Source organism: Podarcis pityusensis (genome assembly GCF_964106645.2).
Source record: "Podarcis pityusensis genome assembly, chromosome: 3".
In the NCBI taxonomy this organism is placed as follows: Eukaryota; Metazoa; Chordata; class Lepidosauria; order Squamata; family Lacertidae; genus Podarcis; species Podarcis pityusensis.
The window spans coordinates 71,257,663-71,272,493 of record NC_138026.1 but is presented as its reverse complement, the minus strand read 5'-3'; the positions used below and the strand labels follow the sequence as shown (position 1 = coordinate 71,272,493).

The following is a 14,831-nucleotide window of genomic DNA, read 5'->3' as shown; positions in this document are numbered from 1 at the left end:
TCACATCCAATTTGGTATCAATAAAAATAAAAGACAAAGGCTTCAATTAAAACCATGCTCTTAAAGCCCAGAACAGAACAAAAGTTACTGTTACATCTACAGCTGACTCATCAAGAACAACTGAAGGTTAAACAAGCATGAGCAATGTTCATTACTTAAGTTATTTACAGAAAGAGAATCTACCTGCTCACATTTAAACAGTGTCAAAGTTGACTAGCAAGTCAATAGGTCAAAGCCCAGCTTCTTTAGTGAGAATGAGCATGGTCTCTGCAAATGTTTACACGTGACCCAAAAGAACCAGTTCAAAGTGCTCAGACATCTTATTTGCTTTCAAATGAAGTCTTCAGTGTCCCTTTACCCCCTCCATAGTCAGATTTGACAAGTATTGTAATAAATATTACATGCAGGGAGGAAAGTTAAAATCAAGTTAATGTTTACTGAAACAAAATAAAGAACCATTTTTAATGGTATTACTTGAAAAGAGATCTAATCCAGCAAGGGAAATTCAATTTACATCTACAGCAATCAGATTTTGTTTTTTACTCTAGGGATTTGTTACAAACTGTCTCTCTTGAAATGTGCTTACTGTACAGTATTTAGCAGAAACAGTTTAGCTTTAATAAGCTGATAGTCTGCATGGGAGCATGGATCAACTTGTTCTCATTAAACATAAGCAGTTTCTAACAGCCTTCATGTTGCTGCTCAGCCTATGCCAGAGAAAGCAGAGATTGCTGCTGCTCTAAAAACCATAATTTATGAGTTTATTCAAACCCTTCAAATTGCTCTAAGTAAACGCCTCTTACGTTTGAAAATTCCCATGGCAACTTAGTTTGGCAGGCAAAGGGACCCAAATTCAATCCTTTTATCCTCCAGCTAAACCATTACAATGGTAATTTTGCTCTGACACTCTGAAGAGACAGCTAATTACTGTACTTCAGCCCTGAGACAGATTTTCTATTCAGATTAAAATGGCCCAGCATGGTTGGAAAGAGCAGCAACACCTTTCTGCACATTGGGGTGGAGGTGGGGAGATGCATTCTCACAGCATAGCTTCCTACTAGAAAGGTTATATTATTACTAAGTCAATATATACCTTCAACTAAAAGATTAAAACCATGTTTTCTAAATAGAATACTACGAGTACAATGTGCTTTGGACCAGTCTAGTTGGAAAGATCAGCTTTCCCCATATATGCCCAACTGGAAGTTTTACAATGTCATGTAATGTTCATTCCCCACTTGCAAGGAATCAACCTACTGTCTGGAACTCCCTATCTGCTATTAATAGGCAGATCCCTTCACCATATGTAGCAAGGTCTTTGTTTACACTAGCCTACAACATATTTTAGTAACTGCTGCTTTTACTTATATTTTGATAAAATGTAGCTTAAAGGCAAATGTTAAAAACAAGTTACTTGTATCTCTAAATGAGAATTTAATATTCTATGCACATCTTAGATGTTAAGGATGATTAAGTGGTCTATACATCCTGTTGAATAAATAAATAAGTTCAGCAACCAAGAATTGAGTTGTGTCACAAGACAAAAAAAGTAGATCAGCTGCAGAAAAGATTATGGATTCATAAGAGAAAGTCACATTTGTCATCACTATCGTTATAATGTTAAGTTTTATTAATATTTGAAAACTGGATAAGGGATCAGCAGTGAAAATTACAACAGTTAATAAAACCTGTCTATTGCACTTCTTAAGAGGACATTGTCTAATTCTACTTACAGAAGAAAATAGCTCATATTTTGGGTGGAGAGAGAAATTGTAAAATGCTGGCCAATATTTGCAACTCTTCTAAAATAATTTAATCATTTGTTGTATTAGGTATTTTATAATCTGTATCTGTAACAGATTATATGTTTACTTGAAGCGGCTTTATTTTGTTTTATTGAAATCAATAAAAATATTTTTGAAACACAAAATTCTGTATCAATTATCATTTGAAAAAGAAAACAAAAATGTGGAGGCTGGAAATGCAATCTATAGTAATAGCAGGAAAAAATAGATCCACATATAAACAATGAGTATCCTAATTTTAGTAGAGTGATTAGGAATAGGCATTTTATTCTTGAAAGTCAAGTTTGTCACATTCAAATCAATTAAGAAATTTGCATGCATTCTTTTCATCGATTAAAGGTTTATGTGTACAGATTTGTTGTTTTATAAATATATAAAGCTAATTATTTCATTCTGAAATTTCTCTTCAAGAACCCAACCGAAGTTCAGAAGCCACTGAGGTTCAAACTGTGTATAAGAGAGGTGGGTGAATCATCTCCAAAGCAGCGGGGGAGGGAAAGATCCAGGTACAATTGCTGGCACCCATACTTTTACTACTACGGCAAACAGCTGCTACAGAAGAAGGGGGAGGGGACTTCCACCTTTAGTCCCAAACTGGATGAATTCTACTTGCTGCTACTTTCCAAAAAATCAGTGGCAAAGATGCATTCATATACTATCATCATGCCTGGCTTGGCACAGAAGGCACAGCAATTTATATGGATGAACATTTTCATTAATTTATGGGACATCTAGCCAGGCAGTATTTTCCAAGCATTAATCCATACACTGGGTGGTAACCAACTAAGTTTTACTCAGAGTAGAGCCATTAAAATGAATGAACCTAACTTAACAATGTTCATTAACTTTAATGGGTCTACTTTGAGGAAACTTGGTTGAATGCCAGACATAATTCTTGAACCCCATATTGCAACAACACATTTGCAATTGACTAAATTACCCATGCTACTCTAACTATACTTTTCAAAACTCTTATATTTAAAACATTTAAGATAGTACAAATAAAAAGTCTCCCAAGCAGACTGTCAGCCATAAGTTAATTATTCAGGTTTAGGCTTTATGACAGGATTCTACCACCAACACCCCAGCACAAATTTATTGTCCTAGCAGGTCAATGCTTACGCAGTGAAACATTTGAAATATTTCCATGCATGTCTGAAATATTTCCATGACTTCTTGTTATATGCCAACAGAGTTCTCTAATAGATTTAAACATACACCAAAGTTTATTCAGGAGCTCAGCAGAGCTTGATGTTTCTTGCTTTACTATGTCATACTGCAAAAATATAAACACAGCACACCTAGCATCATTTGATTAACTACAGCTTATTGCTAACTGCATCAATTAAGAGTTACCACATACATACCCCATATTAAAAACTGCTTTTTCAAGTCAGTTACCCCAAATGCTTACAAATTAACACAAGTAGTTGTTAGAAGCAGCCATGTGCTTGCACTAGAAAATCTTACTGGTAGACTCTGATTTCAGAATTAAAACATGAAAGGTAAATCTTAGCTTATGCTGTCATGCAGTTTAGAACATTAGTTACAAAGCAACATTGTGATCTTCTTTAACAGCAATGCCTCAGAGGAAATGAATGAAAAATTCAAGTATTAGTCAAGTCAAGCATGTATCACTCTATGTCAGACATGAGTACTGGGACAAGAGGTGTAACACTACAAGTGGCAGGGGCAGCAGGGAGTTGCGGTATTCCTGGACATGAGGAGGACAGGATGAACACTTGGTCATAACTCTACAGCTCACTATAACAAAGGCAATACCCAAGCCAACACTTTAAAAGGATATGCTACACATGTACTGGGCAATAGCTCTACTTAAATCTTGCTGACATGTGCTCAACTACCATTACTTTAGAGAAAATAATAATTGAAGAAACAGATTTTAAAAGATGCAAATAAGCCAGCAAACAAACATTTCCTTGTTTTCACAACACCTAAGGAGTTATTCAGGATAACTGTACAGTACATTGTAAGAAGGGGATCAGGGACAGAGAACACTTCAATCTGTTTTAAATTAGTTTTGTCTTAATCTTCAATTATGGTTGCTATAAGAGATACATAGAATAGAAAGACAAGCAATGTAGAAAACACGATAGTTAATTTAATTATGAAAAGATCTTGGTGTATTTTCCATTTAAGTTTTTTAAAACAGGCCTCTTCTATACATCATTTTATGGATCAAAGGAATTTGTGGTATCTACAACAGATTATGGGATACTAAAGTTAGGGCAAGCTTTCGAATTAGGATTAAGGACGCATGCCTCAGTTTTAAGATGATTAAACTAGGCTGGTAGCAAATTAAGTTCTACAAATGGTTAGGGATAAGATTATGATGATCGTCCCCAGTCTTCTATACATCCGCTTTTGCTATGATTAAGATTGGTAATCTTATCTTATTGCTGTTTGGGGAAGAAAAGATTTGGTAGCTTATATATACATCAGGACAATTCTATGCTTCAAAGGTATTAACCCTCGGACATAAATTTGAATGCTGAACTCCAATGTGATCTCTGTCGAACATTGCAGAGCTGCCCACTCGATCTGTTGAACTGCTATTTCTCTAAGGGCCATATAATACTCATTCTGCACATGCAAGGAATGAATCTTTCAGTGTGGCAGCACCTGTACTCCCCGCCTATTCATATTATGCAGGAACATCCATTGTATTGTTTTTGGCACCTGATAAAAAAATTGTTTACCCAGATGTGTGAATCTGACTTGGCTTTCAACATCTAATTTTATGAGTATTTGTAAGGTAATCCGCTTAGAGGCTTTGATGATTAAGTGGTATACAAATCCTGCTAAATAAAATAAATAAATCTTAGCCCTACCATCCCTCATTTTACTAGGTTTATTCTCTGAGTAAACCTGAACGCTCTCACACACTTTTGTGCCTTCTACCTATCTGATATATTCAATGACCTCAATTCTCCAAGAAGTACTGATGTCTAGATTTCAAACATAGAGCTTTACTGTACATCGCATGTACACACACTTATCTGCCTGCTTATTTCTGAAAAAAATCCAAGCAATTAACTGAGTATTCAAAGAACATGCAACTATATATCTTTAGGCAAAATATTTCCTCTATAACCAGGCCTTTGAACTATCTGTGGCCTTTTAAATGTGGGTGGAGTGTTTTTCATGTATTTCTCCCCTTAATTTTAATGTATATTTGGGAGCATGGGGTATTTGGCTTTTGGTTTAAATCGCTTTGGGTTGCCATGGGCAAGATAAAGCAACTAACAAATTTAATAATAATAATAATAATATTAATATCAATAATAATAATAATAATAATAATAATAATAATAATGTTTTGCATATTCAACAAGGACTGGGTTTCTCAAACAACTTCCATTCCTGCACTGTTCTGAAAACCATTTTTGAAAAAGCCAGTTGTGATTCAACAACAGATCCCAGTGTTCCAAGAAAAAAAAGTCCAGAACACTCTCAAATCACTGTCATGTGTGAACCAAATGGTAAGCAGAAAGATTTAGAACAGACAAGTTGTAAGAAGGCAAAACATTAAGCATTCCTTTCCTCTCATTCTAACCTCCAAACTACCCCTACCTTAAGCAGCTTTTCCTAGAAGGGGCAGAGTATCAGGATTCAGTTTGATATATTTTCATGCCACATGTAATTAGGTCCGTAAGAGCTGCTTCACCCAACACAGGACTGCTTTATTATTTGAACAGGTCGCTACATCAAATTACACTTTACTTTTGAAATGCTGCCTACCTCCCACATGTGAAGCATACAACTGCAGGTGGCAGTACTCTGTCCCATCAGACTGTGGAAAGATTTTCATCCATGGTATGCGGACTAAAAGTCCCTTGGCCTTCTTCTTACTCCAGACTAGTGAGTTCAGATCCCTTTACAGTGGTACCTCTGGTTATGTACTTAATTCGTTCTGGAGGTCCGTTCTTAACCTGAAACTGTTCTTAACCTGAAGCACCACTTTAGCTAATGAGGCCTCCCACTGCTGCTGCTGCTGCGCAATTTCTGTTCTCATCCTGAAGCAAAGTTCTTAACCCGAGGTAATATTTCTGGGTTAGCGGAGTCTGTAACCTGAAGTGTATGTAACCTGAAGCGTATGTAACCCAAGGTACCACTGAGCACATTTCCCCAAGCTCACAGGAAACTGTTTCGATAAGGAAAACTCATCGTTGAATAATAGTTACCCATGACTATGAAAGTCTGGAATACCTATTAGATGTTCTCTAGTTTAGCTTATTCAAAATTTTGCTTATATTTTGCAATATTGTACTTTCCTGATTCTAAATGAAGTTTCTTAATTTAACCGAGTGATGTTGACTGAGTAATTTGACAATCTAACCCAGCCCCACATATCAGAATGCACAATGCATGCTTAGATAAAGGGTGGGTGTGGAGAAGATGGGCTTAGTATGTGTTTTGGAGGTAACGGAATATCAGCCAAGTGCTCCTTCCCCCAATTTTAATTTAAGATTCCCAATAGCACCTCCTGCATACAAGTCTATAATGAAATTTAGGAGGTGGAAGCTAGAATTGACAGATTGATCTATACACCAGTGGTCATCCAGATCTGTAGCAAATTGTCAGAATCTCCATTAAATGGATAAATCTGTTAAGTTATTTCCCACTGCCCTTTGCTTCAACTAGTACTTTTTACCATCCTTCATCCATTGCTCTATGTTTTAATATGCAAATATCTGCCACAAATATAGCTGAAGCTCAAAAGATTTTACATAATACTCCAGAGTACAGTTCATTGGTTAAAATAACCCAATGCTATGCAGTCAGTGCCAACAGATTGCTGCCACCCACTTATTGCAGAAGTGGTTTCCTAACATCTATTTTGGGAGCAAACCCTCAATAATGTTCTATGCTGCAATGGTATCACGCTACAGTTTAGCCCAGAGCTAACTAATTTTTATTCATTTCCACATCAGCCATTGGTGTGGTTTGTTAGCCATCCCATTCTCTTTTTAAATCTTAAAATTTGTTGGTACAAACTATGTGTCTGACATGACAACATTCTATTCCAAACTAAATACTTTATAATAGTCCTAAAATGCATGGGTTTTTAAAATAGAAGTATGATTAATGTAATTCTCATTGTGAAAGAGGGCCTTATCCTAGAGAAAAGAGTCCTTACTATTTATATCAGTAAATGCCTGAACATGAAATGGCACGCAAATGTTCAGCATAACAGACAGATCAATCAAGCCAGACAGCCTGGCATTGTTTGAAGATGACATTATCATAATTAGAACCTTTTATATTCACAAATATATTCCATTTAGGATTCCATCTACTAGTCCTTGGCATTTTAAAATTTTATTAACTTAACCACTATTATCTTCAAATATTAGCTTCTCCGATTTACAATGTGTAAGTGCTCAGAATAAATCCACAAAAATATCAATTTTTTACCATTTTAGTGGAATATATAGTATCATGAGTCAGTTTTACCAAGTTGCGACTACACAAGTTAAGATGACTTAGAAAATAAAGCAACTACAACTGTACACAGCCAACCCTTTATGAAGAGGCAGAATGACCACTAAATTTCTCTCTATAAATCAGAAAAATCACAACCCAACTTACTTTTTCTGGGAGGGGCTTATCAACCTTTGGAAGACCTGGAACATGACACAAAAACTGGAGTTAGAAAGGGGAAGTCCCTTACCTGTTAGGAGAATTCTTCCTAAGTGACCCTGTCTAGCCAAGTAATAGATGGGAGCACTGGAACCTTTTAACTACCAATGCACAGGAAGTACCATCCAACACATGGAGATAAAGTCTTTAAAGCAGAGCTACTGCTCAGTCCCTCTGCTTCTCTATCTTTTAGTAAATAAAAAAAATATTTCCCAAAAGAGGGAAGTGGTAGGGATACCTGACTAGACAATGGCACTTGGGAAGAACTCCGTTTACAGGGAAGCAACCTCCATTTCTCATTCAGATGGCATAGGGTCCGGATCACAGGCAAAAGAAAGATGAAAACAGTATGACCAGGTGTGTCAACCAAATCACTGCTAGCAGATAGGCAGCAGGGCAAGTCTTTTAGATTGTGCAGTTTGAAAGACGGAGGCCTACAGGTCTGCAATGGCTCTAGAGAACAGTGTTATCAAGAACTCAGGAGAAAATATGTCTCCCTGCATATGCTACTCAGGATACAAGTTATGACGCCTGTATAATTATCAGATAGGAAGCTAGTTATTCTGTGGCTTTATTTTAATAAAGAACAATTTTGCAAGGTAATTTGATGATCAGGACTAACTAATGAGCTACACAGGTAAGCAAATATCAAACCTGAGTTTCCCATACAGATATTCAAAGCTTTGGTCATTATGCCATTATTTAGTTCTATGGAAGGAGGTAAAATGCCAGAACAACTGGACACGGAATACTTTGTGGTAGTGTCTGCAAAAGTCTGGAGTTATGGCAGCTTCACCATCACTGAAAACAGAAAGCATGTGAAGCAGATGCACAAAACTCCTATGTATTATGCTTTACACTTGCAAATATGATCCTACACTAGCTCCAAGTTCTTTATGCCACCTCTGCTCAAGTGCAGCAACATCAGAAAACAGATGAGCATCATTTAAAATGCAAACACCACTGCCAACTTTAAGACTGCGTGAAATCAGAGCTGGGTCAACCTCATCTAGTCCGATTCTTGTCATTGTAGAAAATTCACTATTATAAATGAATATGTTCTTAACATAGTTCAGAAAGTTGCTGTAGCAGATTTATGACTTTGTAATTTGCAATTAGGTTCAGTCACTACTAGAGATGTCCTGTTAAAATAAGACCACTGGAATAGTAAATCTTATTTTCAGCCTCATTCAGTAATCTGGTCAAAATGTCTAGCAGATTACAAAAGTAAATTTAGTTCAAAAAGAAGAAAGATAATCAGAGAAGCTTTTTACTTCTGCTTTAAATTAACATATTAGAACTGTCACAGAACACACTGGCGTGAAAGAGAACTACGGCTTGCTTGTTATAAGAAGGAGCCATGTTCTTATGCTCCTTAAATATTAAAGCAGTTTCCTTTAATTCTACCACTTCTTACAGATACTCAGCCTGGTTGGCACAACACTGTTTTATTGCAGGCCTTCACTACTCACATAGTTCAAGTGAACTTCTGCAAATTAAGCTGATGCAACTTACAGAGCATGTTGCCAGGTTCTGTGAATCTCATTTGACCAGAAGCCAAATAAGAGATTGTAGAACCACCTGATAGTAAAAAAAAATTCCTAAATGTAAGATGGATCTATTATAATAGCCAATTCAATTATTAAAAGGAATGCAGAAGTAAAACATAATTTACAGTTCTCCAATCTCTGTTCCCATCATTAACTGAGAAGCAAGTTCTTTGATTTCACCTGCATTTATGAGCCACAACTACATCTGACATTATACTATAAAGTTTTGACTGCCTGAACTGGCAAAAGTAAAACCAAGCAGAGCAGCCAAGTACTACATTAAAAAAAACAGCAAAATACTGGCATCAAATCAGGTTTGAAGTCTTGTGGTGGCTGAGAGGTGTATCAACTAGAGGCCTGACAAACCAGCACTCTGATTGTAATGCATACTTCAGCTGCCGATAGTCCAAGGTTAAAAAAATATTTATGCTGAACAAAACCTGCTTCTGCTATTGGCAGAAGAAATGGCCTTATCTCCATCTTTTAGAATGCATTTGGGTACTCTGATTCGCTGGCCTTGATACTTAACTTTAAGAGAAGCAATCAGGATCCTCTAAATATAAATTCAACGTGTTAAGTTTTCCTAGACCCCTACCATTTTATGAGCTAAAGATTTAAATATTCTTCTTGCAACAGTGGATATTTCAACTATTCCCTAGGGTGACTGGACTGAATTATTGTTAATTAAACTCAACTGTTGGTGGATACAGATTTAGCTATGTTATAGTTGTTAGGATATTTCCGTTCCACCTTAAAAGGGAGCAGGCTTTGTGAGTCACAGAGTCTGCGTATTTCCTGTTCACAGGATGTTTCTGTTGTGTCTTTGCTTCAGTAGACACTGAAGCTGGCAGTCATGTTTTCTTTGTTCTGATCAACGCTGAATAAAACTTGTAAATAATGCTCTCCTGAGTGCATCTTTCGCTGTGCATTATCTGCTGATAGAGCGTGCACCAGTTCTGGAATGTGGCAGGCTATTTCTGGAGCTCGTGTCGCTAATTGCTGATACTGCGTGTCTACGGGAGATCGATGGATCATCCGGAGGCGACTTGTGGGGCCATGATGGACTTTGTCTCCCTGGCAGTATCCCAACAATAGTAACCAAAACTATGGCTTATTCAAACCATGCCACTTTAAATTATTTTCTGTTCTGAAACAACTCTTAGAAGTGTGGTGGGATTACCTACACCTAAACCATTTGTGAGGCATTCACCACCTAAGCAGAACCCATGGTATTCCAGATGAACCCATTCCAGATATTCCTGGGGGGCCCATCTACCACAAAAAGGATAGAATAAAATTTGACAATATAATCACAGGATGTCATGAGATCTTCCTTAGGAAAAAATGTAAAGCCTACAAAATTAACAAATTGCTGTCCATGTAAAAACTGTCCAAGAAACCAGATGTTTGATCTGCCTAAACTGCATTAACTATTGTGAATAGTTTATCATTCCTCTAATAGTAAACTACACGACTGGAGACAAAGCAGAGCTGTTGAGAAATAAGAAGGAAGTATCAGCATATTTGAGCAAAACCTAAGGTATGCAAAAAAAAACCCCGACAACGTTAAAAACCCAAGAGGAAGTAACCCCTCTACCAGTAGTCCAGCTAGAACTGATGATGCTCAGTGACCTCCAAAAGCCATGCAATGTTGTGTGTCTGTTCTATTCATTAATGATATAGTTATATGTCAGCAGTGAGGTGGTTATGTTTGCTGTTTACACTAAATTGTTTAAGGTTGTTAAAATAAAAAGAGACTGCAATAAGCTTCAAAATTATTTCTGCAAGGTAGCTGAATGGGCAGATGCTATGTGTGCACTGATGCAGATTAAGGCAAAACCCAATTAAATCCTCATTTCACATATACACAAATGAGGTGTGAATTGTGAACAACCAAAAAATCGATCATGGTGGATAGCTTAATAAAAGTGTTCACCCAGTGTGCAACAGTTGTGAAAATTGCAAACTCTAGGAAAGGGATGGGAAATAAAACTGTCAATAACATAATGCTTTTACATAAATCTAAGGTGGAACCACATGTGGAATATGCTGTGTGGCTCTGGTTGCCTCACCTGAAAAAAACATTATTGTAGAGCTGAAAAAGGTTCAGAAAGGGCAAAGTTCAGAAATGGGCTAGATAAATTGCCCTATAAGTAATATTTGCGGGGTTTATAGTTCAGAAAAAGCAGTAAGGGGGAGAACATTGAAAAGGTAGATAAAATATTGGTGTGAAGATGGTCTTAAATCTCAGGACAATGAAGCTTAACATTGGAAAATTCAGAACAGACAAAAAGAAGTCTTCACACAACACATAGTAGCACTATGGCGTTCTCCCCTTGACAAGATACAGTGATAGCCAACAACTTGAAACCTTTAAAAGAGAATTGCATGGACAAAATGCTATCAATGGCTACTAGTCTTGTTGACTGTACTCATGCCTCTGAGCATATGACTTATGATTTGTGAGTCTCTGAAACCATTTGCAAATGCAGCTTCAGACCTTGGTTAAACTAGAACCCCGGTTAACCTTAATCATTTTTAGTATCAGTGCTGTAAAGGCTTGAGGGAAGAGGGATTAAGGAGAAAGAACAAGCAACTATTTCCGAGGTTGACTCCATACTTCTAAAGTAAGTGGCAGTTAACATAGAACCAATGTAAATTTACAATGAAACAGAGAACCACTCTTAGCATAAAAAGCATGGGGAGGTTTAGTGGCAGACTCATAAAACAAAACACTTCCATTACTTTAACATCACATTTGGGAAGTCAACCTAGCAATTTATAAAGAGGAATAATCAGGACCAGTATTTATTCAAATTGTCCCTTCACACTTATGACATTATTAGTAGCAAATATGGTCCTCTCCATGTTCCATATATACAGCAATAGTCATTAACATCTAGTTACAAGGTACTCAAACCACCTCTCCCTTTTCATGACTGTACGAATATTCATTCATAACCTCCTAAAGCATATAACTTGCAAAGAAAATCCAATATTGAAATGGAGACAGAGAAAAACCAGCATGTGCTAAAACAATGAACAGTGTAAAAAAGAATGATTCGAATTATCAAGGAGAACTAAGCAATGATTTACACACACAAAAACTTGATTTGTAGTGAAATTAGGAGCTGACTATCTGCAACTTGCATGCATCACAAATATTCTCTCCTTTATGCACACCATATTCTTTATATCCTGATTTGAACCTATCATTATCTCTGGAGGAGCACATTCATAATTTGAGTAACTTTTCAAAATAAATTTAACATAGCTGACTCCCAAATGAAAGCTGTACCAGTTAAAATTGCTACAATCTTAAAGTCATACATTTCCAAATGAATCAAGATCTGTTCAACTATTTGACTATGCATGCAACACAAACACATATACTTCATTGTCTGACATCAACTGCGTTAAGCTTTAAAGGGTTTTAATCAGCAGATCAGCTAATCATCGTTTTGAGGAAAATAAAAATATATATTTTATTGTTCATTAAATTATACATTCTTATGCTTCATGTGCTGTAAAAAGGGCATCTAAGTTGATTTTGTAATACGCAAAAGGTTTTTTAATTTAATCAATTTAATCAGTTCAAAGGAAGACAGCTTCAAGTACAGTACAGTGCAATCAGTTGACAGTCCTAGTATATGTATACATGTTTAATATTAAGGTATCAATTTCAAATGAAGTTCTATGAAACTATCAACCAGCTACTAAATTGTAGTTGTAAATGATGAAGAAAGCAGTTATGTATTTCTGCTCCTTTCTCTCCAATTAAGGTCTAACTAAAAATAACTTCAGTGAAATTTCCTAACGTCTCAATCGTTTGTTAAAAATATGAAAAATGTACTCTGAACCATTCTGTCTAGTATAGTAATACCTTAAATTATACTGACCAATTATACTGTGGTAAAGTAAAGGTAAAGGTACCCTGACCAACAGGTCCAGTCGTGACTGACTCTGGGGTTGCGCGCTCATCTCGCTCAAGAGGCCGGGAGCCGGCGCTTGTCCGAAGATAGCTTCCGGGTCACGTGGCCAGCGTGACTAAGCCGCAGCTGGCGAGCCAGCACCAGCGCAGCACACGGAAACGCCGTTTACCTTCCCGCTAGAGAGCGGTCCCTATTTATCTACTTGCACTTTGGGGTGCTTTCGAACTGCTAGGTAGGCAGGAGCTGGGACCGAACGACGGGAGCTCACCCCATCGTGCGGGGATTCGAACCGCCGACCTTTCGATCAGCAAGTCCTAGGCACTGTGGTTTAACCCACAGCGCAACCCACGGTCCCTTTTTCTGTGGTACTAATGTATAAAATGTACTTGATACTACTTCTTTCCTCTATATGACAAATACTTCAGCTTCATTTTAATAAATAATAATAATAATAATAATAATAATAATAATAATAATAATAAATTATTTATATCCCGCCCTCCTCAGCAGAAGCCGGGCTCAGGGCGGCTAACAACAATAAAATTTAATTTTAAAAACCTATCATTGAAAATTGTACTGCATTGTGCTTATCTTCCTTGTAAAAATCTCTCAAATTTCACATAACCTGATAATGTTATATATGCACCTACACATACACGCATCAAATGGAATTTCTCCAACTCCAAAACTGAATACCCATGAAGTTAATTATGATTTTTTGTTCCATGGAAAATTAGCACTGCCCCTTATAATCAGTGAATTCTGCTCATTCTTTCATGGAAACACTGAACAAGCTAAAGCAAAAACAGTTTGAACACCTGCAACCTTAAGGTGATCTCACTCATACATTTCTGTTTCTATTTCCTAGTTTTCTATGTCTTGTTGGCAATATGTAGAATTAGTAAAGACCTATTTAGTAATACCTCAGCAAATCAATTTTATAAAAACTTGATTCTTCACATGTGACAGCCAAATAAATATGGCCACCATCAAGAAACTGGTGAGGTTTATTTGTAGTTAGATAGGAGTTGTACATTTCCTAAACACTTTGTTAGGCCCCACCCACGTTTTAAATTACACATCTTGCATAGAACCCAGACAGTTACTTTAGGTGTACCTAAGTGTTTTCTTATGGCTTTCTGAACTTTTGACATTTCTTCTCTTAACAACCACCCTCTGCAACGCGCTAAACGTGCTTTTGAAAGAATCGCTTTCTAAGTTTCACAAGTTTAAAAAGTAGTTTGCTTTGTTTTTATGTCAACAGCCTCACACGGTTCTCTAGATTGTGGTCAAAGATCTCTAAAATGACCCATAGTTTTCAATTATGGGAATGCATTATAAATTATCCTTTTCCATTAGGAGAAATCTGACTTTTGAACAAGTTATAGATTTATTCCTATTAATATCCTTTATGACATTGTAGTACATCAAAAAATACTCCACTCTGAAACTACGCTCACAAGAATGTAACCTAATCTGAATATTCTCATTCCCAATTTAAAGAACACATCATAAAACATGAATATTTCAATATATTTACTTACTGCAGGTACCAGTAATTTTTTTACTTCTTCTACAGCCCTCTTCAGTTTGATTTCTGCTCTGTTTTGAGCATCTTCCACAGTGATTAGTACATGCAGGTCTTCATTCAGATGTTCCCAGTTCGGCTTTCCTCTGTTTTGTTCTTCCTGGAAAAAACAACACCGCCATCATATTTATTTTGAGTTGTCTTAGCTGCAACATGTTTTGTTAATATACCTGATACATTTATAAGTTATAAAAATGCAATTGCAACCAGAGAAGTAACTGATTTCTTGGTAGATGAGAGACGGTGAGAGAGAAATCAATATTGTGTGATCTCCACATAGTTAACTTTGGGG

General features: G+C 36.6%; 1 protein-coding gene across 11 annotated transcripts in view; it reads right to left on the bottom strand.

Moving 5' to 3' along the window:
* Positions 1 to 14,831, bottom strand: part of QKI (QKI, KH domain containing RNA binding) — a 112,577-nt gene that overhangs the window by 34,883 nt on the left and 62,863 nt on the right. For all 11 annotated transcript variants that reach the window (XR_013984730.1, XR_013984731.1, XR_013984732.1 and 8 more), the window contains exon 4: positions 14,496 to 14,639. Coding sequence is in view for 8 of the 11 variants with exons in the window: in XM_081000726.1 (XP_080856852.1) it covers positions 14,496 to 14,639 (144 nt within the window). In the remaining 3 variants the exon portion in view is untranslated. The remainder of the gene's footprint in view (positions 1 to 14,495; positions 14,640 to 14,831) is intronic.